General features: G+C 34.6%; 2 protein-coding genes across 3 annotated transcripts in view; both read right to left on the bottom strand.

Moving 5' to 3' along the window:
- Window positions 1–8,996, bottom strand: part of LOC106641868 (lipid scramblase CLPTM1L) — an 80,670-nt gene extending 71,674 nt beyond the window's left edge. Inside the window, exons 1-7 of the mRNA XM_014356441.2 lie at window positions 8,482–8,996; window positions 8,257–8,371; window positions 7,955–8,184; window positions 7,585–7,870; window positions 7,321–7,509; window positions 6,890–7,098; window positions 6,579–6,830 (exon numbers count right to left, since the gene is read on the bottom strand). Of these exons, the coding sequence (XP_014211927.2) occupies window positions 6,579–6,830; window positions 6,890–7,098; window positions 7,321–7,509; window positions 7,585–7,870; window positions 7,955–8,184; window positions 8,257–8,371; window positions 8,482–8,735 (1,535 nt within the window). The 5' untranslated portion in view covers window positions 8,736–8,996. The remainder of the gene's footprint in view (window positions 1–6,578; window positions 6,831–6,889; window positions 7,099–7,320; window positions 7,510–7,584; window positions 7,871–7,954; window positions 8,185–8,256; window positions 8,372–8,481) is intronic.
- A 12,473-nt stretch (window positions 8,997–21,469) lies between these two features.
- Window positions 21,470–23,687, bottom strand: LOC149373288 (uncharacterized). Of its 2 annotated transcripts, XM_089597560.1 has the most exons (4): window positions 23,149–23,687; window positions 22,581–23,042; window positions 22,177–22,483; window positions 21,470–22,092 (listed from the first exon to the last, which is right to left on the bottom strand). In XM_089597560.1, the coding sequence occupies exons 1-3, from the start codon at window positions 23,205–23,207 to the stop codon at window positions 22,186–22,188; spliced, it is 819 nt and encodes a 272-aa protein (XP_089453686.1). In that variant the 5' UTR covers window positions 23,208–23,687; the 3' UTR covers window positions 21,470–22,092; window positions 22,177–22,185. The 2 variants fall into 2 exon arrangements, with proteins under 2 accessions (XP_089453686.1, XP_089453685.1); XM_089597559.1 differs by having other exon boundaries at window positions 21,470–22,483.
- Window positions 23,688–24,615: the final 928 nt, after the last annotated feature.

Genomic DNA, 24,615 nt, shown 5'->3' with positions numbered 1-24,615 from the left:
GGTTTCGACAATGCACGACAGTGCAGGACACCTATGGTGACGAGACAAGTCATAAATCAGCAACGAAGAGACAGAGAAGAATCTGGAAACGAAGAAGAGCAAAGTGTGAATAGGCCAGAAGATTTCCCATATCGAGAAGCAGTCGGCAGTTTGCTGTACTTAGCAAACACTGTTCGACCTGATATTTCTTATGCAGTGAACGTATTAAGTAGACATCAGATCAATCCTACAGAAGAAGATAGACAAATGGTCAAGAGAGTTTTCCGTTACCTCAATGGAACTAGAAAGAAAGGACTGACTTTTAAAGGAAGCACAGAAATCATGACGGCTTATTCAGACGCAAGTTTCGCAGACTGCAAAGATTCGCATACGACGAGTGGATACGTCATACAACTATTTGGCGACTCTGTATCTTGGAGAACGCATAAACAAACTTACGTCTCGTTGTCAACCTGCCAAGCTGAATATATAGCTATGAGTGAGGCATGTCAAGAACTCATGGCTCTAAGAAACACCTTAACAGCAGTGCTAAATATCTCACTCTATCCTATGACTGTGTGGTGTGACAATAAAGCAGCCGAAGCCAGCGCCAAGTCTTATGGAGGAACTAAACTCAGACACATGTCATCAGTGCGAGAACATTATGTGAAAGAATGTGCTAAATATGGGTTCATAGAAATCAAGTGGATTGCCTCTAAAGAACAGATTGCCGACATTTTTACTAAAGCTTTACCGATTGAATTGCATGAGAAAATGACTGCAAAATTACTAAATGACTGTTAGAACTACATGACAGTGAATCTCGTTTAATCAAAAGAATCTAATCCTTATGGTTTGAATTCTGTTTTAGGTAACAACAATCAGTGAGCAGACTTCAAAGACCCGAAAAACAGCGAGATTAAGGCTGACCCATTGATACATTTTATTTATTACTTTTATATTACTTATTTCTTATAACCGTTCAGAGATAGGCGCTCCATTAAACTGAAGGGAGTGTTAGAATAAGAGTTTGTATAAAGCGCCATCTCTGCTATTATATATGTACTGTGCATACGCGAGCCCCGATGCTGCGCATCAGGCCAGCCCAGTTGATCGCTAGTCTCTAGCCAGTAAAGACTTAATTGTAACAACAGCTTGTAAAGACGGTATTACGACAGTTTATTCTAAATAATAATAATTCTGATTTCTCTACAAAGTGTTTAGTGCTTTTCCCTTCTTGTTATCCTTCCTGGCTTATTTCCCGAATCCTGAAGGCCTCGCGCAGTGAATTATAATCTCAACAGTTGTGATATTTCATTGTTTTAAGAAATTTCTGAAAAAATTTGTTTAGGTATGTTTCAGTATTATAAATAACATAATAAAATTTCAAAGTGCCTAGATAAACCATTTTTGAGAAATAAAATCGCGAAGTTGGCCACTTATACACATGCTTTTAGATGGACTTGTCGGAAAATGCACGTTTTTACTCGTAACTTTTAAAATTTTCTTACGAATCTTTTAAAAAATTAAATTGTTAGGGTTTATTATAGTTGAAATAAGTATACTAAAATTGGGGAAGCCTAGCTTCACCGTTTTTAAAATATAACAGTTTAAAGTCCAGTTACAACGTTACTAGAATACCTATATAGCGGTACAGTCCGAGGCGAAAGTTAGCTTAATTTGTTGTTTTAACGTTTGTGTTTACTTTCCTGGACATTTTTCTGTTCCATACACCTAATTTTTAAATTATTTACCTGTTTTGTTAAGAATAATCACAACAAAGACATTTCTAACACGAAAATTCAATTTTGAAATTGACTGTACCACGACAACCCCCTCAAAATAGTATCAACATATACATTTGTAGTGCAAAATCTTTAAAAAATCTACAGTTTTCTGAAGAATCGACCAATTATTTATTCTCGTTTTCCAGTTTATTCTTAAAATCGTGAAGTATTCAAACTATTATTGTTTACTGTATTTAAGTGCATACTTCTTTATGATAAATTAATTCAGCTATGATTCTCAAAAATTAATATGTTGAGCTATGAAAAAGGCATTTTAAAGATTTTAACGTTAAGCTACTCGTCGTAAAAGTTTCGCAAACTTTTTAATAAAAGCAACCTATGTCACGTGGTTGAAGATACCGACAATGCGGTTGTTACTATGACTACAAAAAAAAAAAAAAAAAAAAAAATAGCTGCCTTGCATTGTGTGGCAAGAGGTGTTTTTTGATGGTTTATCTTATCAACTACAAACAATCGAATAAATTTATGCGAATCATTGTGTGTTGCATACGATGTAAAATTAATTGATGGATTGCGATAGTTAAAAGAGCAATTTCAATTGTGAAATTTTAATATTTTGTAAAGTTATTCATTTATAAAAATATATATAGTGCCACCTTCCAAACAGAGGAAAAAAAATTTTTGTTAACAGTATATGATTGACGCACTGTCAAAAATTTTGGTAACTATTTCTGAAAAATTACAATAACAATTGGTTATAGGTAAAAAGATTAATTGTTTACACAGAATACAATTTTTTTTTTTAAACCATACTCTGAGTTACAAGTGGTTGAAACTAGTATGTGTTGAATAAAAAAAGCTTCGTTCAGTCTCTGTAAGACTCTTTAATCTAAAATACGCACTATTTATAAAGACTAAAGAATCTACTTTCATGTTTGTACATATATATGTAGTACGAATTTTGTCAACGCAATAACCACAAGGTATTGATAAGGAATGTAAATATAAGCACAAAAATATAAAATATGTACGTAGTTAAATATTCACGTATAATTGGATGTAAGTTAAACTTTACTGATAATAATCATATTAGATATAATCGTAGTAAAAGTATGAGTTTTCTTCTGCCTTCGGCTTTTTTTTGTCGTAGATAGGATGTTCACAATTTCTTAAGAGTTTTAGAATACTCAAATTATGTTAAAATCCTTAAAAGTTATTTTAGTATTATAAAATTATAGAATTGTCTTGTGTCAAAGTAACGATATTAATTTAATTTGTTTTGATGTATCCGAAAAAAAATGTTGACTACATACATATAAATATACATTTTCAACGAAACATAAATAAAAGAAATGAAGACAAAATGATACATTGAATAAAAAAAAAAAAAAAAAAAATATCTACCATGAAGTGGATTTGAACCCTTAAGTGCAAAACAATCTCTCAAGGGGCATAAGCTTAACCATCTTACCTATCCGAAGGACGAAAGGTGACCCTTTCAAAGTCACATATGTTTATAGATATCCTCTGGAGCTTGTCCTAAAGTTTACAGCAGTTAGGATGTGTGAAATTAATAAATTGGTGGTTAATTTTTTGAAAACATAAATGGATTTGGGAATTTTAAGAGTACGGGAAAGTTAAAAAATAATGTATTGAAATAAAAATTCTGTGTATATAATTAATGAGCATTAAGTTCCACGATTTAATTAAATAAGATTTATGGATAACATAGAAGCCAGAGCGAGAGCAAGTCAGTTAAATATATACATAGTACTCGGTTGCAGAGTCAAAACACTCTCAAAAAAGAGAAACTCGTATCGTTGCTTGCTTTGGCTGTGCGTTCAGATATATACAGCTATATAGCCGACATTTCCACTCCTCTCGGTATACCCCTTCCACGCGTCTCCAAAATGTGCGCCTATATGGACATTTCCACGCGAATCCACTCTTCTCATACCCCTACCATGCAGCGATGGGATATAGTTCCGGCCAGATTTGGGAATTCTCTAGGACCCAACCTCTCTGACGTGAGAAATCACTAGATCAAAAAAAAATAGTACCGAAGGTGACGCGCGAGATTCAAATAAGGTCCAATAACACAAGCATCTATCACCTGATGACCCGGTGTGCTTACTGGCCACTCTGTCGAATAAACAATTCTTAATAACACAAGCGCCTATCACCTAATGACCCAGGGCGCTTACTGGCCACTCTGTTAAATAAATAATTATTAATAACACAAGCGCCTATCACCCAATGACCCGGGGCGCTTACTGGCCACTCTGTTAAATAAATAATTATTAATAACGCAGGCGCCTATCAGCTGATGACCCGGGGCACTTACTGGCCACTCTTTTGAATAAATAATTATTAATAAATAACACAAGTGCCTATCACCTGATGACCCAGGGTACTTACTGGCTACTATTGAATCATATATTATCAAGTAATCACAAGAGCGCTGATTAAAAAGATCTTTGTCGTACTAGCTAGGCAATCAAAATTGTGATATGGTTAATATGTTATCGATCAACTTTTTATTATTTAATAGTGTTGCAAATAAGTGTCCTGGATCATCAGGATAAAGGTGCTTGACATATTTATGAATAAATATTTATTTACTAGATTTGGAATTAGCGTCCTAGGTTATACGGTGATAGGTGCTTGTGTTATTTATTAATAATTATTTATTTAAAAAAGTGGCCAGTAAGCGCCCCGGATCATCAGGTTATAGGCGCTCGTGTTATTAATAATTATTTATTTAACAGAGTGGCCAGTAAGCGCCCCGGGTCATTGGGTAATAGGCGCTTGTGTTATTAATAATTATTTATTTAACAGAGTGGCCAGTAAGAGCCCCGGGTCAGTAGGTGATAGGCGCTTGTGTTATTTATTAATAATTATTCATTCAAAAAAGTGGGCCAGTAAACACCCCGGGTCATCAGCTGATAGGCACCTGCGTTATTAATAATTATTTATTTAACAGAGTGGCCAGTAAGCGCTCTGGGTCATTGGGTGATAGGCGCTTGTGTTATTAATAATTATTTATTTCACAGAGTGGCCAGTAAGCGCCCTGGGTCATGAGGTGATAGGCGCTTATGTTATTTATTAATAATTATTTATTCAAAAGAGTGGCCAGTAAGCTCCCCGGGTCATTAGGTGATAGGCACTTGTGTTATTAAGAATTATTTATTCAACAGAGTGGCCAGTAAGCACACCGGGTGATGGATGCTTGTGTTATTGGACCTTATTTGAATCTCGCGCGTCACCTTCGGTACTATTTTTTTTTGATCTAGTGATTTCTCACGTCAGAGAGGTTGGGTCCTAGAGAATTCCTAAATCTGGCCGGAACTATGTCCCATCGCTGCTACCGTGCTTTTCAAATAAAAAAAAAATGTGCGCCTGGTTCGGCCGCTTGGCCGCGGCGGGGCGCTCGAACCACTGGAAAAAAGTGGGCACACTCCGTAGCATGGCAGTCAGCAATCTCCCTACTAATCTCTGCGCATACCCACTCACCCCTCCCCGAAGAGTGACCGAACCTGGATTTCTTGGAACACTAAAAAATACATTAGTTGAATTTATTTAATTAGAGAAATTTTAATTCAGCTGAAGGCACTTTTGGAGAAAGAATACAATAATTTTTGTTGTATTTTTATCTAAAATAAGTACTAAAAAGTTGATAAACGGATTAACGCATAAAATAATTATTCAACGATATTACTACCAATAGTTGCTAGAGTACTCATCTAACTAGAGATTAACTCTAAAACTGGCTTCCAGATTAGTGTAGAACCTGACTTTCTACATGTCAAGGAGTATTTTTCATGAAGCTGGCGAGTTGGCAAGCTTAGCTCAGAGGGCGCTAGGATAAGAGTCTCCAACCAATGGGATTAGAGCATTTTAGAACAAATAGTAAACCTTTGCGAGCATTGAACGAGCAGAAAAGAATAGGATTTGGCTGAAATGGACACCTGATATCGATGTTTTCAAGAAGTTGGGAGAAAAAAAAGTATATCTGTGCATGCAGTGACATGTTTCAAAGAGATATGAAAATATACTTTTTATTGTTAACCAGAGGCTCTTCTCTTCTCTCTAAAGCTCACTGAGCTGAGCTTGCCAACTCGCCGGGGGTCTAATTGAGTTCATCTATATACGGAATAGATTAACTGTCATAATATACCTTTCAACATCAAAAAGTTATTTTTCATCATACTGCGCCGAAAGTAGGAACTTTCGTCCCACTTCGCGGAACGAAAATCCCTTCTCTCGGCGCAGGATTGACGAAAAATCGTATACAACCCACGGGAGGAAACAAAGAATCCCTCAGATCGCATGCTTATCGCTCTCGGCTTCGCCTCGGGCGTCAATTGTCTGCGATCTGAGACATTCTTCATTTTTTCTCCCTAGGTGAGTAATATACTATTTCCGTTACTTTTTAGTCTTAATATTGGTGTTGTGACGGTAAATATCGAACGCAATTTCGTGTGTCGAAGCGTTCAATCAAATCTCTGCCCCATGAAAAAGTATTTTCTATATTCTCTGCCCTAAGACTTGTGAGGTCAAGGAAAAAAACCTAGAACCATAATGAAAGAAAATCCCATGAAAAATTCCACCCTGAAATAGCCGAGGTTCAGATAGCGAACTCTTTCTCGTTGAAAACACAATTTTTTGAAAAAAATCTACTTCCACTGGAAATCAAACCCTGAACCCCTAGAACGGTGTTGTATCAATAACAAGCATTATTCTTACCACTGAGCCAACACCGCTCCTACAAGTACCTTTTATTATTAATGTCGATTAGTTGAACGATTCAAATTTATTACCGACAGTAAAAAAATTATTTTAAAAACTCACCAGCGTTGATACAGATACATCATGAAAACAGCATCATCTCGAAAGCAAGCTACTCTGTGAGCAATGGGCATTGTGATGATAAATGCAAATACATCATCAATAAAAGTATTAAAGGCCTTGTACATAAATGACCTCCATGGAAGGTGAGCAACTGATTTCAATTTATAATTTACGAATAGTTGTGGTAACATAAACAGAAAACCGAAAGCATAAACTCCATATACTGTAGATTGTATGAACCATGAATACCAGCTAAAACGTTGAATACATTAATGCAAAAATTTATTTTTTATTAGTTACATTTAATTTACCTTTTATGCGGTAGGTAGAGCAGAGTATACACTGCACCCACAATGATTAAGGGATAGAGCAGGTAACTAAAGTATTTCATACTTTCAGCATCAATTTCTCTTGTCCTTTTTTCTGCAAACGTAAGTTTGCTGCAGTTAAACTTAATCCTTGGAATTACTCTTTTATTCCAAAAAATTTCGGCTTTCAAAAATTTTTTCGTTTTCCAAAACTATGAGCAGTAATTTAAATTTTTAATTAATACATTTCTAAACTTCTTGTATTTATAAATGGTAGTTTTTGTCGCAAAAGTGCTATCATCTTCGGAACTATTTTGCGGCCCGAGGGTCCTATGAAGAATGATGGCGCTAGTGTACCAAACTCTGTTTTTCTTACTGAGGGCACACCCGACCTTCGAAAACGCTCAAGGTAGCAAAAAATACATTAAATTTACCTCAATTATGGCTCCGATCCCAGCAGGTACTAGAACAAGTAGAGATGATCCTTCTTCAACTAAATAGAGGAATATTACAGCTTGGCTAAAAGCACGCCAGAGCACTGTCTGCATACTCAAACCTGTGAGATCATTTTTATTCCGCCAGAAAAGTATGTCACTTTTAAATGCAAGAAAATCAAACAATAACTGTAAGTAAAATAATATAAATTCTGACAGAAATAACTATTATACATTTTATGAAGCTATAAAAACAAATCATACATGCATTCCTGATACAACTATAGTACCAGCCAGTAGATACAAATTAGTGTCTGCAAAAATGCTTTTCACCTCGTCGGTATCCTTGTCAGTAAACCCAATTTTCTTGAGATCCACCATTGCAGCTTCAAGATGCAAGATTAACCGTAATTTACCATAAGAAATTGGATTATATGTTATAGTCATATTTAAATTATGCGATGTGGGTAAAATTTTGATTAAATCCTTATTTTTGGTATGCAAAAAATTACCAGTAAGCAAGGGCAAAAATGTTTTATCAGGAGTAGTTCTACAAAAAAAATATTTCTCGAATTTAAAGAAACGTATGTTAACTCTGGACTTCATAAAATGAGAAAATTTTAAATAAATTTACTTTAAAATCCTTAATAACTCTAATGGTATGTGATTCAATGGAAGCTCTATATCATCTGTCATTATAGTAAATGTTATTTTACTTTTCAAGTGTGAAATTGGCTGATTAGCAATTATCTTTCTCTTTTTTAAACTTTTAGAACTTTCTTCTTTACCTACTAAATTAAATGTCTCTGCTTCTGGTATGGCATACTTGGTCAATTTTACAACAGCAAATACAGTGTAAGAATTCTTGAAAACAAAAATTATATGACAATGATCACATTACAGAATATCAATTGTAACAATATAATGAAGTATTACTCCTTTAAGTTCATGGAAAGTGTTGCCTTGGTTCACTAAAGAGGGTGATAATAGTATATGTAAAAATAAAGTACCATTTTGTCTAGTCTTGTATGGAATGTCTAATAATAAAAAACTGAAAAAAAAGATATTTTGAATAAACACGATTCAGATTAGATCCGTACAAATTATTTTGAATAATACATACATTCATAGTAGCATGTACTGATACATAAATTTACTTACAAATCTTTTTCTCTTGTGTAATCAAAGTCCATATCAGTGTAAACTTTTTGGGCTTCTGAATTCAACGGATTTATCATCGTGGAAGTAAACAAGTTTAATTGTATTTTGGGTCGTTTATTTAGATGAGATTTAATGCAATTTTTTCTGTTTGTACATGTTGGTACAGAAAACATGTGTGATATCGTGTAAAAAGAGTGAGCAATGTAGCCCAGGAACAATCCAGACAATAAAATAGTGAAGGATGGAAAAAACATTTTTTGGTAAGGTTATATATCTTTTCCGGAACTCAAATCAGTACAAAATTGAATTGTTTGTAGCACTATATGTCAGGTACAAGATATCCCTTAAGGCCGACGCAGTGAAAAACAAGCATATACAAGGGCACAGTGCACAAGAATAACATATCCCGAAGAGAAACGAAAGTCGCTTGCCTCTCTATGGGGATTCTAGAAGGTCACGTGACTCTCGCGATATATATAGTCACGTGGGGGAAAAATAACACAGGCCTTGTAAGTGCAACTATATTTTTATTTTTTTTATACGTTCAACGATTGTAATACGATAAAAGCCGTTCAATAACATATTTTGGAGGAGATGACAATACCTTAACTATTTTTTTCCCAACTCAATTAGTCTTTTGCAGCTTGAAACTTTCCTTTGAAAGTGCGAAAACGAACATTTAACCTGTACAAAGTTCTCCCGTTCTCGACTGTGTATAGGAAAACAAGCTGGATTTTGGTAAGGTTACATGTGCGTTTTCGCACTATTAAAGGAAAGATTTAAGCTGCAAAAGACTAATTGCGTTGGGAAAAATCGCTAAGGTAATGTCATCTCCTCGAAAACATGTTATTGAAAGGCTTTTATCTTAATACTATCGTTGAACATGTAAAAAAAAATTAAAATAGAATTACACCCGTTAGGCCTGTGTTGATTTTCCCTCAAGTGACTATATATACCGCGAGTCACGTGACCTTTGGAATCCCACATTAAGGCCCTACTTAGGCTGCAGTCACATGCTCACATGGAGCGCAATAGAGCGAACAAGTAGAATTATCCCCTTAAGTCTTAAGCTAATGGGTTAATTCTATTGCGCGGCGCGGCGGCGCAATAGTTCTATCCTGCAGCGCAATAGACTTAACACAGTTGCTTATGAAGAAATTCCCATCCTGTTGGCTCTATTGCGCTCCATGTGACTGCACATGCACACTGCACTGCAGTGACTGCAGCCAGAGATGAGTGGAGAGATTGCTTACGCCAATGCTACGATGCGAGATGACTTTTTGGCACTGATCGGAGCGCCCTGCCGCGGCCAACCATCTAACCGGGCGCACATCTTACTTCTCAGATCGAACATAGTCATAGTATAGTGCGCCTATGAGAAGAGGAGTGGATTCGTGTGGAAATGATCATATAGGTGCACATTTTGGCAGAGATTAGTAGGGAGATTGCTGACTGCCATGCTACGGAGTGTGCCCACTTTTTTCCAGTGGTTCGAGCGCCCCGCCGCGGCCAAGCGGCCGAACCAGGCGCACATTTTTTTTTTTATTTGAGAAGCACGGTAGGGGTATGAGAAGAGTGGATTCGCGTGGAAATGTCCATATAGGCGCACATTTTGGAGACGCGTGGAAGGGGTATACCGAATGTGCGCCTACGAGGAGAGGAGTGGAAATATCGGCTATATAGCTGTATATATCTGAACGCACAGCCAAAGCAAGCGACGACACGAGTTTTGCTTTTTTGAGAGTCTTTGGACTCTGCAACTGAGTACATGCTATGTATATATTTAACTGACTTGCTCTCGCTCTGGCTTCAATGTTATCCATAAATCTTATTTAATTAAATCGTGGAACTAAATGCTCATTAATTATATACACATAATTTTGATTTCAATACATTATGTTTTAACTCTCCCGTACTCTTAAAATTCCCAAATCCATTTATGTTTTCAAAAAATTAACCACTAATTTATTAATTTCACACATCCTAACTTCTGTAAACTGTAGGACAAGCTCCGGAGGATATCCATGAACATATGTGACTTCGAAAGAGTTACATCCCGTCCTTCGGATAGCTAAGATGGATAAGGCTTATGCCCCTACATAGATTGTTTTGCACTTAAGGGTTCAAATCCACTTTATGGTAGATATTTTTTTTTTTTTTATTCAATGTATCATTTTGTCTTCATTTCTTTTATTTATGTTTCGTTAAAATATATATATGTAGTCACCATTTTTTTTCGGATACATCAAAACAAATTAAATTAATATTGATACTTTGATACAAGGCAATTCTATAATTTTATAATACTAAAATAACTTTTAAGGATTTTAATATAATTTGTGTATTTAAAAACTCCTAAGAAATTGTGAACATCCTATTTACGACAAAAAAAGCCGCCCGTTTACTGCTATTTACTTAATGTTGAAATTTTAATCAGTAAATGAATTTGATGAACACAATATAAAATAGTTTTGTAAATATTTTAAAATTGTTTGCAAATCTTTAATAAGGTGTGCTACTTTTATTTATTTTTAGACAGCCAGAAGAACAATAATGAATGAAACAGTTCGATGAACAAGTAATGAAATTTATTCGGCAAGATTTTGAGACTAAACATTTTTTATAATACCGCAGTATTTTGTTAAAAACAAAAAAAAAAGTGAATTACCTTTAAGGGTGATGATTGTAATAAACAAATTTTTAGGCTGTAGATTATAAAGGAACTTTAATCATTTATATTGAATGCAGGAAAAGCATCGTAATACTTTTAACAATGATACAATCGGGTGAGTGCAAGAAAGAGTCTTTTTAGAGTAAAAGTCAAGAAAGAGCCTTTTTAAATTTTCGGGCAGAATAAAGTCATCTTAAACTAAAAGAAAAAGCCTTTTTATACAGAGGTACACTCGCACTGAGGTGTTGGCGTCTATTGGTATGATTAAGCCCAACAAATCATCGCTCAAGATTATTCTTCGACATTTTTGAGTTCTTATTTGCTCCTCACCCAGCTCTCGGTTGGTCTTGTACCCCTGTACGAATCCACACATTTATTCTATACTTGAGAGCAAAACGAGGAGTTTAACAAAAAGATATCAATGCCTTTTTAACTAATTTGTTTACTTCTATTTTAAGGTAGTAATGTATACATTTTTATAGATCAATTATATACATACACACATAAATGTAGTACCAACTTAAAATCGGAGAAATAAAAATTAAAGGCTCTTTCTTATATTCAGTTTGAAAAGGCTCTTTTACGCCTATTACTCTGAGAAGACTCTTTATTATGCTAACGTGATAAATTATTTAGAATCAGGAATTGTGAGAACTAACAAAATTTTTTAACTACGAATTTCTATATTAGTAAAAACTGAGTCTGGGTCTATTTCTGCTAGCAAAAACTTCGATTAAGTTACGGGGATGTTGTGATATTTCATTGTTTTAAGAAATTTCTGAAAAAATTTGTATAGGTATGTTTCAGTATCATAATAACATGTTAAAATTTCAAAGAGCCTAGTTTCACCGTTTTAGAGAAATAAAATCGCGAAGTTGGCCACTTATACACATGCTTTTAGATGGACTTGTCGGAAAATGCACGTTTTTACTCATAACTTTTGAAATTTTCTTAAGAATCTTTTAAAAAATTAATATATTAGGGTTTATTATAGTTGAAATAAGTATACTAAAATTGAGGAAGCCTAGCTTCACTGTTTTTAAAATATATCAGTTTAAAGTTTAGTTACAACGTTACTAGAATACCTATATAGTGGTACAGTCCGAGGCGAAAGTTAGGTTAATTTGTTGTTTTAACGTTTGTGTTTACTTTCCTGGGCATTTTTCTGTTCCATACCTAATTTTTAAATTATTTACCTGTTTTGTTAAGAATAATCACAACAAAAACATTTCTAACACGAAAATTCAATTTTGAAATTGACTGTACCACGACAACCTCCTCAAAATAGTATCAACATATACATTTGTAGTGCAAAATCTTTCAAAAATCTGCAGTTTTCTGAAAAAATCGACCAATTATTTATTCTAGTTTTCCATTTTATTCTTAAAATCGTGAAGTATTCAAACTATTATTGTTCATTGTAGTTAAGTGCATACTTCTTTATGATAAATTAATTCAGCTATGATTATTAATAATTAATATGTAGAGCTATGAAAAAGGCATTTTAAAGATTTTAAAGTTAAGCTACTCGTCGTGAGAGTTCCGCGAACTTTTTAATAAAAGCAACCTGTGTCACGTGGTTGAAGATACCAATAATACGACTGTGCTAATATAACTATAAAAAAAAATATTAGCTGCCTTGCGTTGTGTGGCAAGAGGCGTTTTTTGATGGTTTATCTTATCAACTACAAACAATCGAATAAATTTATGCGAATCATTGTGTGTTGCATACGATGTAAAATTAATTGATCGATTGCGATAGTTACTTAAAAGAGCAATGTCAATTGTGAAATTTTAATATTTTGTATAGTTATTCATCTATAACAATATATATAGTGCCACCTTCAAAACAGAGGAAAAAAAATTTTTGTTAACTGTATATGATTTACGCACTGTCAAAAATTTTGGTAACTATTTCTGAAAAATTACAATAACAATTGGTTATAGGTAAAAAGATTAATTGTTTACACAGAATACAATTTTTTTTTTTAAACCATACTCTGAGTTACAAGTGGTTGAAACTAGTATGTGTTGAATAAAAAAAGCTTCGTTCAGTCTCTGTAAGACTCTTTAATCTAAAATACGCACTATTTATAAAGACTAAAGAATCTACTTTTATGTTTGTACATATATATATGTAGTACGAATTTTGTCAATGCAACAACCACAAGGTTTTGATAAGGGATGTAAATATAAGCTCAAAAATATAATATATGTACGTAGTTAAATATTCACGTATAATTGGATGTAAGTTGAACTTTACTGATGGTAATGATCATATTTGAAATAATCGTAGTAAAAGAATGAGTTTTCTTCTGCCTTCGGCTTTTTTTGTCGTAAATAGGATGTTCACAATTTCTTAGGAGTTTTAAAATACACAAATTATATAAAAATCCTTAAAAGTTATTTTAGTATTATAAAATTATAGAATTGCCTTGTATCAAAGTATCAATATTAATTTAATTTGTTTTGATGTATCCGAAAAAAAATGGTGACTACATATATATATTTTAACGAAACATAAATAAAAGAAATGAAGACAAAATGATACATTGAATAAAAAAAAAAAAAAATATCTACCATAAAGTGGATTTGAACCCTTAAGTGCAAAACAATCTATGTAGGGGCATAAGCCTTATCCATCTTAGCTATCCGAAGGACGGGATGTAACTCTTTCGAAGTCACATATGTTCATGGATATCCTCCGGAGCTTGTCCTACAGTTTACAGAAGTTAGGATGTGTGAAATTAATAAATTAGTGGTTAATTTTTTGAAAACATAAATGGATTTGGGAATTTTAAGAGTACGGGAGAGTTAAAACATAATGTATTGAAATCAAAATTATGTGTATATAATTAATGAGCATTTAGTTCCACGATTTAATTAAATAAGATTTATGGATAACATTGAAGCCAGAGCGAGAGCAAGTCAGTTAAATATATACATAGCATGTACTCAGTTGCAGAGTCCAAAGACTCTCAAAAAAGCAAAACTCGTGTCGTCGCTTGCTTTGGCTGTGCGTTCAGATATATACAGCTATATAGCCGATATTTCCACTCCTCTCCTCGTAGGCGCACATTCGGTATACCCCTTCCACGCGTCTCCAAAATGTGCGCCTATATGGACATTTCCACGCGAATCCACTCTTCTCATACCCCTACCGTGCTTCTCAAATAAAAAAAAAAATGTGCGCCTGGTTCGGCCGCTTGGCCGCGGCGGGGCGCTCGAACCACTGGAAAAAAGTGGGCACACTCCGTAGCATGGCAGTCAGCAATCTCCCTACTAATCTCTGATTTTGGAGAGATGTAGAAGGGGTATACCGAATATGTGTCTACGAGGAGAGGAGTGGAAATGTTAACCATATATCTGAGAGCACAGTCAGAGCAAACGACGGCACGAGTTTTTCTCTTTTGACTGCAACCGTGTATATAGTATGTATGTATTAAACTGATTTTTCTTCCGCTCTTTTTTGTCTTATTCCCCTACTTATAAAATTTTGTTTAAAATTCAGTATTATTTTGAAAAAAAATGTCGGCTATTTCTTTAAGGATCGTAGTTCAGTTATAATACCTATTTTGTTATTTTTCCTCATAACTGTTATGAACTGTACGACAAGCTCCGGAGGTTATTACTGAACATAAGTTGCTTTCAGATGCCTTAGGGCCGAAGTTTCGGTAGCTTAGCTGATTGATGCTTATGCCGCCGCTCAAATTGTTTTGCTATCACGGGATCGATTCCAACTTTCTGGAGATTTTTTTTTTAATGCAGTTCATCGTTCTGGTTTAATTTCTTCAATTTATGTTTAAAAATTCTTGTGAGTTTAAAAATGTATGAATTATACTTACATCTTAGGAAATTTATTTTATTATTATGAAATTGCAAAATGGCCTTGCCAACGAGAAGTATCAACTAACTAAATTATTGAATAGATTTAGTATAAGAAATATATTTATTTCAACGTATCAAAAAAAAAAAAAAGTTGGCAACATTATTTATAAATTTAAATAAAACATGAATAAAAGAAATTTAACCAGAACGATGAACTGCATTGAAAAAAAAAAAATCTGTAGAAAGTCGGAATCGATCCCGTGATAGCAAAACAATTCGAGATTCGAACGTCGGCATGAGCATCAATTTTTTTTTTTTTTTTAGAGATCGTTTATTCAAAAAATATTAGTGTACACATTTTGTTTATAGTCTCATCATAAACGAACAAATATGAACTTTACAATATAAGCTTAAATGATAGATGGCCTCGCTTGGGCACTTAAATTATTACAATTACTGTGGTTGATGTGTGTTTACTTATGATCTATATGTCCTGGTATTTTACCTGACATTTAGTGAAGTATGAAAGTGAAAATGTTATCTTCCTGAAAAACACTTTAACATTGTATGTATGGTTCAACGCCCTTACTTATATTATACTAAAAAAATAGTAAAGAACGAAAATAAAGAAAAAACAATTAAAAAAAAACGGACATTCACTATCCCGCGTTCTTAACCCTATGCTACTATATTACAGCATCCCATTATGGCTAATATGAATTTTTTTTTTTTAAACTGTATACACAGTATACACACCTACCTATATACACATACATTCATTCGCCGCCCCTCCATACAGCCCGAATTTTTTTTTTTTTTTTCAAACGGAGTACTTACGCTACAATTAATTAATTAAATTTATTAATGAAGCCACCAGTATTCCGGATTGTCTCTCAATTTATCTTTTAGGTCGTGTTTTGATAATGCAGTGCTATATTTAATCACTGGTGCGCTTCTGTTATCGTGTGGGACTTTTTTGTTCCTCTGATGTCTAGACCAATGATACAATATTGGTACGTTATTTACATTTTGCTTATCTAATAACATAAATAATTCAGGTGGCGTTATTCCACTTCTTTCACACTTTTCCAAATATGGTATATCTATTTTAATTAAATCTTCTTCAATTAATACATTGTTTCTATTTTTCTTACAATCAGCATAATAGTTTCTAATTATATTTAATATAAATATATCTATTCTAGGTATTTTTGCTTTTTTGTATAGTATTTTGTTCGAAAAAAATCTTTGGTATTCCCATTCAGGGTTACGATATATGTTTAGATAGGCCCTAAGGTATTTTCTCTCAAATACTCTCAACCTCTCCATGGTGGAGGCACTCTGATTGAACCAGATGGGAGCAGTAGCATATGTTATAATAGGTCTAATTAGCAGAATGTAGCAAATGACTTTTGCCCTTGTACCTAGATGTTTATCGTAAAAGAGCCTGCCTAAGGCTGCGAAGGCGTTAATAGCCTTATTTAACTGTTGCAGTGGTTGTTTTGGTGGCTAATTAGTTCTAGTTCATTTTTATCTTTTTTTAGAGTTATTTGGAAAGAATTCCAGTCTATTCCTATATCCAGTCTAATAATTGTTAGAAACCACCTGCTATAATAATTTCTTATGTTGGATACTAGAGGCTGCAGTTTTTTTTGCTTCGTCCGGTGTTTCAGCGCTTACATATATGCAGTTAACTCATCTGCAAAGAAAGAAGCATGCATGTTTTTGTTTTGGTTTAAATCAAATAGCCTTGCTAACCCACTGATGTATATATTAAAGAGGATGGGCACGTTCACGGTACCTTGCTGGAGTCCCTCTTGTAATTAGAGGTTATTGGATTTTTTGTTGTTAAAATTTGTTGTATAGAGCTCCCGGTTTTTGAAGGAGTTAAGCAAGATGTTTATTAAGTGAACTGGGAATTTTTTCTCAACTAGCTTAAAAATAAGCCCTTTTATGCAATCAGAGTCGAATGCTTTCTCTATGTCTATCAGGCATGCCGCCAACATTTTGTGATTGTTCAGGTTAGTGAGATATCAGATAAGTACCACTTTATGTAGTGCGTGCACTGTAGAGTGCATAAATTTAAACCCGAATTGGTCATTTGAAATTACATTATAGTAATTATTTTGATCGTTTAGTACCGATTCAAATAGGCTACCTACCTTACTTATACTAGGTGATAATGGAATGGGCCTGTGGCTCTCAGGATCCGTGGGATCTTTTCCTTTTTTAAGTATAGGTACTATTCATGCTACTTTCCATGCTTTAGGATAGTAATCGTTGTTAATAATATTGTTAAATATGATTGTAAAGTTTGATATATATTTAAGATCTATATAGGTTTTTTAGTACTATGTTGGGTATATTATCTATTCCCGACGATGTTTTGTTATTTAGTTGTTTAAGCTTAATTAGTACATCAGATCATGTTTTAATTAAAATTATTTGTTCGTTGTTAACCGAATTACTTGCAGGGTTTACGTCACTTAAGCATGTTATCCCCTCTCCTTTATCGCTTTTTATGTTTAGATCACTGCTAAGTTTTTGAAATTATTTGTTTATCAGTTGCGTTACCCTGTCATGAGTGTTTTCCACTTTACTTTTGCTTACATTGTGATGATTCCAGGCTAGAACATTGAATATGTCGATGTCCTGTGTCAACACCAGCTTATTTTCTTTTGTAATGGGTGTTTGATTCACATAAATTTTAATATCATTTATGCATTCAACGTCGTTTGCATCTGTATATATTGTATTTATAGCTTCAGTATCTTTATTTCTAAATATTTTGTTGATTTGGGGAAAGAAAGATTCGTTTTCCTGAGCATAAGCATCAGTCAACTTAGCTACCGAAACTTCGGTCCTAAGGTATCTGAAAGCCACTTATATTCAGTAATCACCTTCGGAGCTTGTCCTACAGTTCATAACGATTATAAGGAAAAATAAATAACTGAACTGCCATCCTTCAAAAAATAGCCGACATTTTTTTTTCAAAATAATACTGAATTTTAAACAAAATTTTAAAAGTAGGGGAAAAAGACAAAAAAGAGCGGAAAAAAAATCAGTTTAATACATACAAACGATATACACGGTTGTAGTCAAAAGAGAAAAACACGTACCGTCGCGTCGCTTGCTTTGACTGTGCGCTCAGATATATAGCTATAGTCAACATTTCCACTCCTCTCCTCTTAGCCACACATACGGTATACCCCTTCTACGTCTCTCCAAAATGTGCGCCTGTAAGATCATTTCCACGCGAATCCACTCCTCTTCTCTTAGGCGCACGTTGTTCGAATACACTTCGATCTGAGTGACCGAGTAGTAAGATGTATGGCCGGTTCAATGGCTGGCCGCGGCAGGGCGCTCCGATCAGTGCCAAAAAGTTGTCTCGCATCGTAACATTGCAGCGTTGGGTTAGGCGGATTCGATATCGAGACTTTTTTCCTAGATCGTATATGTAGCTATACGATCAAGGGAGAATGTTCGGTCAAGCAGACAGCACAGCAGTGAAGGGGCATTGCCAAAGGCACGCGAAAATTAAAAATTGTAATATTATAACACAAGTGCCTATCACACAATGATCCGGGGCGCGAACTGGCCTCTCTATTAAATAATAAAGTATTAGTTAATAACACAAGTGCCTATCACCCAATGATCCAGGGTGCTAACTGGCCTCTCTATTAAATAATAAAATATTATTTAACAGCACAAGCACCTTTCACCTGATGACCGTTGTGCTATTAATTAATAATATATATCGTTTAATAAAGCAAACAGTAAGTGCCCCAGGTCCTCGGGTGATAGGCGCTTGTGTTAATAATTAATATTTTATTATTTAACAGAGTGGCCAGTGAGCACTCTGGGTCATCGGGTGATAGGCGCATGTGCTATTATTTAATACTTTATTAATTAAAAGAGAGGCCAGTAAGCACCCTGAGTCATCAGGTGATAAGCGCTTGTGCTATTAATTAATATTTCATTATGTAACAGAGTTGCCAGTTATTACCTCGGGTCATCGGGTGATGGGCGCTTGTGCTATTAATTAATACATTATTATTTAATAGAGTGGCCAGTAAAAGCACCCTGGGTCATCGGTTTACAGGCGCCCATGCTATTACTGATTATTTTATTATTTGACAGAGTGGCCAGTAAGCAACCCGGGACATCGGGTGTTAGGCACTTGTGTTAATAATTAATACTTTATCATTTAAAAGAGAGTCCAGTAAGTACCCCAGGACATCGAGTGTTAGGCGCTTGTGTTTATAATTAATATTTTATTCTTTAATAGAGTGGCCAGTAAGCACCCCGGGTCATCGGCTGATAGGCGCTTGTGCTATTAATTAATACTTTATTATTTATCAAAGCGATCATTAAGCGCCCCGGGACATGGGGTGATAGGCGCTTGTGTTAATAATTAATATTTCATTATTTAATAGAGATGCCAGTCAGCACCCCGGGTCATCGGTTTACAGGTGCTTGTGCTATTAATGATTATTTTATTATTTGACAGAGTGGCCAGTAAGCACCCTGGGTCGTCGTGCGATAGTTGCCTGTGTTAATAATTAATACTTCATCATTTAATAGAGAGTCCAGTAAGTACCCCAGGACATCGGGTGTTAGGCGCTTGTGTTAATAATTAATATTTCATTATTTAATAGAGTTGCCAGTAAGCACCCCGGCTCATCGGTTTACAGGTGCTTGTGCTATTAATGATTATTTTATTATTTGACAGAGTGGCCAGTAAGCACCCCGGGACATTGGGTGTTAGGCGCTTGTGTTAATAATTGATATTTTATTCTTTAATAGAGAGGCCAGTAAGCACTCTGAGTCATGGGGTGATGGGCGCCTGTTATAATAATTAATACTTTATTATTTAATAGAGAGTCCAGTAAGCACCCTAAGTCATAGGGTGATAGGCTCTTGTGCTATTAATTTATACTTAATATTTAATAAAGCGACCATTAAGCGCCCCGGGTCATCGGGTGATAGGCGCTTGTGCTATTAATAAATACTTTATTATTTAATAAAGTGATCATTAAGCGCCCTGGGTCATCGGGTCATAGGCGCTTGTGCTATTAATTAATATTTTATTATATAACAGAGTAGCCAGTAAGCACCCCGGGTCATCGGGTGATAGGCGCTTGTGCTATTTATTCATACTTTATTATTTATTAAAGCGATCATTAAGCGCCCCGGGTCATCGGGTCATAGGCGCTTATGCTATTAATTAATATTTTATTATATAACAGAGTGGCCAGTAAGCACCCCGGGTCATCGGGTGATAGGCGCTTGTGCTATTTATTCATACTTTATTATTTAATAAAGCAACCATTAAGCGCCCTGGGACATCGGGTTATAGGCGCTTGTGTTAATAATTAGTATTTTTTTATTTAATAGAGAGGCTAGTAAGCACCCCGGGGCATCGGTTTTACAGGTGCTTGTGCTATTAATGATTATTTTATTATTTGACAGAGTGGCCAGTAAGCGACCTGGGTCATCGGGCGATAGTTGCCTGTGTTAATAATCAATACTTTATCATTTAATAGAGAGTCCAGTAAGTACCCCAGGACATTGGGTGGTAGGCGCTTGTGTTAATAATTAATATTTTATTATTTAATAGAGAGGCCAGTAAGCACTCTGAGTCATGGGGTGATGGGCGCCTGTTATAATAATTAATACTTTATTATTTAATAGAGAGTCCAGTAAGCACCCCGGGTCATCGGGTGATAGGCGCTTGTGCTATTAATTAATACTCAATATTTAATAAAGCGACCATTAAGCGCCCCGGGTCATCGGGTCATAGGCGCTTGTGCTATTAATTAATATTTTATTATATAACAGAGTAGCCAGTAAGCGCCCCGGACATCGGGTGATAGGCGCTTGTGTTAATAATTAACATTTTATTATTTAATAGAGTGCCAGTTATTACCCCGTGTCATTGAGTGATAGGCACTTGTTTTATTAATATTACAATTTTTAATTTTTGTGCGTCGTTTGCAGTGCCCCTTCACTGCTGTACTGTCTGCTTGTTGCTCGACGGAACATCATAGAGATAATATAATAGAGGAAGCAAACTGTATATTCTTCTGTAAGTGGAAGCGTACGGTCAATAGACAGAGAAAGACGACAGTTTTGGTCTTGCATCTCTCTCTGCTCTCTGCATTGATTGGCTGCTGCTTTACAGTGTATATAGTAATAGTCATAGTAGAGCCATAAGTACTCTGGAGAGATGTTGGCGGTGTTGCAGTACAGTAGGCGTCTAATTTTTCTCAAGAGACAAATACAAAGCGTTAATGATTTCAAAGAATCGTCAATATAACAGCAAAGCATGATGTATCATTTTAACATTAAAAAAGGTACAAAAATTTGACTAACAAAATGAATATTGATGATAACATGTAGTGTTAAAAATTAGTTTTATTGAAATGTATAATGACACAATGTTACATTATGTACAAAGTAAACGCAAAAAATTATTAAAAGCAAGTTTGAAAGTAAATTTATTCGCCTTTAAAATTGGTAATTTTTGTGCGACGCATTCGGATACGATTTTTTACATCACACAATTTTTCACTTTCATGCTTTATTCTTTTCTCTACATAGTTTTGCACTACCATGTAAATGAGCTGCTGACGATGATCATGTAATGGTTCCTGCTCAAAATAGTGATCATCATTTTGAAAAATTGTTTTTGGCAAAATTTTGAGAGTTTCTGTAACAAGAATAAAATTAATATTTTTACTCAAAAGTACATCCTTGTGCCGCCTCAAAATTTTTTCCGTACAGAGACATATCGTAAAGACGTCATCTGAAGCAAAATGTAAACCACCCCTGTTTTTTAGTGTTGTTAACTTTGACTTTTCAGATGTTTTATTCTGTAGCATATCCAGACACGTAGCACAATGGATTTTTTTTTTTTTATCGAGTAGGCTGTCGCTCCAGCCGTATGCTAAATTACGTCGTACAGGTACTCCGATTGCATCCAAGCGTTTTAATGTGCATAATCATGATCCAGCAAATTAAAGTTTGCATGCAGGAAACTTTCCACTGCAACTGGTGGAGCAAAATGAGACTTTTTAACTTTGTTCTCTGTCAGTACATTTGCGGAAGTACTGGAAGGTTTTTTATTTTGCTTAAAATTCTTTTCTGATTTATTGGCTTGTCAAAGTAGAGAAAAAAAAAAATTGAAATTAAACCTCTAAGAACTATGCTGCAGCCTGCGTCTCTTTTTCTTTTAAAGTTGTAACCATTTCCTGAAAATTGCTTATTTTTTTCTGAATCCTAATTTTCCATTGACGAGCTGCCTCATTCTTCGATTCCCTGCAGATTTTAAACCTTAAAAATCGTTGCCAAGCTTCATCAGATACAAAGTCCTCTCTACTTGTGTATTTCTTTAGGTAACCATTCATAAAAACTATTTTTTTCAATCCTTTTCCTGAATCTTGTTCGTTTTTTGGTTTCTTACATAGTACCTCAAGGCTTGTTTCAGCTGACAAACGTTTTCTAAAATAAAATTTGTTAGCTGTATTTTTTTATAACCTTTTTATAAACATTATATAAAAAATAGTGTGTATATTTATTTGTAAATAATTGTATATACCTTGTAGAGTTATCTTTACTGATAAAACAACTTGAATTATCATCCAGAATTATGGGTCGCATACATGTACCTTCCATATGCGTACTAAGCAGCGTTGGATGTTTCGTGGGTCCATTAGTAAACTTTTGATTTCTTTCGCATGTTGTCTTGTTAATTGGACAATTGTTTGTGGGACTGATACCAAGATCAAGAGAGTGCACTGTTGAGTTGTGAGAATTGATTTCGCCACATCCTCCTGTAATATTTTCTTTGTCTTGGAGCGTATTTTCTTCTGAAAGGATTGGTGCTTTTGATAATGATGGAACAGCGTTTGGCAATAATCGCCTTACTCTTGTGTATCCATCTGTTTGATGAAATAATTTTTTATCAAAGTGATCACTGCAGACTGTAGCACTGTTTGGCACTTTTGAGAGACTTAATGAAGAAATCCATGATTGTCTTAGAGTACTTTCACTAGGAAACCTTTAACGATAATAATGAAACACTGTAATTTAGATAAAATCACTTGAATGTAAATATTTGTACAAACACTTGTAGGTGCACATAATATGTATTTGTTAAAACTTACTTGTGAAAACTGCGGATGTTATTGCCAGTAACGGCAAACTTCTTACACACTATATACATGTACGGTATGAAGAAGCGGCCCAACAGTTAGAGTGCCTGTACATGGGCGTCTTAATGTCTTAAGACTGTAAGCCAAACCTATAGCGGGTGATTCAATTCAAACTGACGTTAACTGAATATTGATATAATTTGTTTTAAACAAGATAATAGGCATCCTGTTCATAACAAAACTATGTTACGTGATTGCATTATGATATTGGAAAGATATTTGGCCACCAAAACTAAAAAAAATTTTGTTAACGCTGAGTCGTTCAAAAGAGAGGTTATGTTGACAAAATTATTGTATTAACATGAATTGTAGAAACTTTTCAATTGATGCCTTAAAAAACGTTCTAACGTTATAATGTAATCAGGTTACATAGTTTTATGATAAATAAAGTGTCTATTTCCTTGTTTAAAACAAATTATATCGGTATTCAGTTAACATCAGTTTGAATGAATCACCCGCCATAGGTGTGGCTTACAGTCTTAAGACATTAAGGACGTTCGGTAGTGTTAGCGGGGGGAAACATTTGCGCGGTGAGGGGAAACCAGCGATGAATGAAGATTTGGCAACGTCGTACGGGTCTTAAATGTGTGAGTGTTCATGTACACGCATCAGGTGTCTCTGCACACTCTACACTGTCTGCTCGTCTGCTGCGTGCTGCGTCGGTTACGACCTTAGAGAATATATTCTCTAAGGTTACGACAGCGTTCGTGTATCAATGTTTTTGTGATAAAGCTGTAAGTATTTGTTACTGATTTATTATAAAAGTGTAGTGAAAATGAATAAATGAGTAATTAGAAAGACTTGTTCCCCCATGTCGTCTATCATTCCCAAAACAGTGATTAAAAATCTAAGTCAAAATAAAGTAGATTTTAATATTATTGTTGATAAATTTATGGAAGGTAATGATGGTTTAAGATCGTTTCTAATAAATGGGCAAAGCCCTTTAATCAAAAGAGCTACCAGTGTAAATAAAATACTTGAATTTTTAAATGACTTGACAAGTCTCATACAGCATGGGATGTCAGATAAGTAGGATGATTTCTAAGATGAGTGATTCAAACTATGAGCATGTGATTTTGTAATGTGCAAAAAAATTGTATCTTAAGAAGAAATAATAAATCTGAAATTAAAAAAAAAAAAATAAATAGCGTGTTATTAACATTTATTGTTTTTTATGGGAAGGGGTGGGCGTTCTGTACATACACTCACGCACACACGTAAGCTTGTATTTTATGCGTGAATGCATAAATATCTACAATAATATTGAGATATTTACTGATCAACATCCTGGAACATTTTGAATTTCCCGCCACTTGCGACGTTGCCGTTGCGTTTCGGTTGAGCTTTTATTTAATTTTTTATTTATAAACGAATCAGACGATCGTCGCAAAACTTGGTATACATCAAATTAATAACATT

The sequence above is a fragment of the Copidosoma floridanum genome, unplaced genomic scaffold (genome assembly GCF_036245765.1).
Source record: "Copidosoma floridanum isolate Cflo_tuat_1 unplaced genomic scaffold, Cflo_Japanese_pri ptg000033l, whole genome shotgun sequence".
In the NCBI taxonomy this organism is placed as follows: Eukaryota; Metazoa; Arthropoda; class Insecta; order Hymenoptera; family Encyrtidae; genus Copidosoma; species Copidosoma floridanum.
Note: the sequence above shows the minus strand (reverse complement) of the source record. Positions and strands in the feature narration are given on the sequence as shown.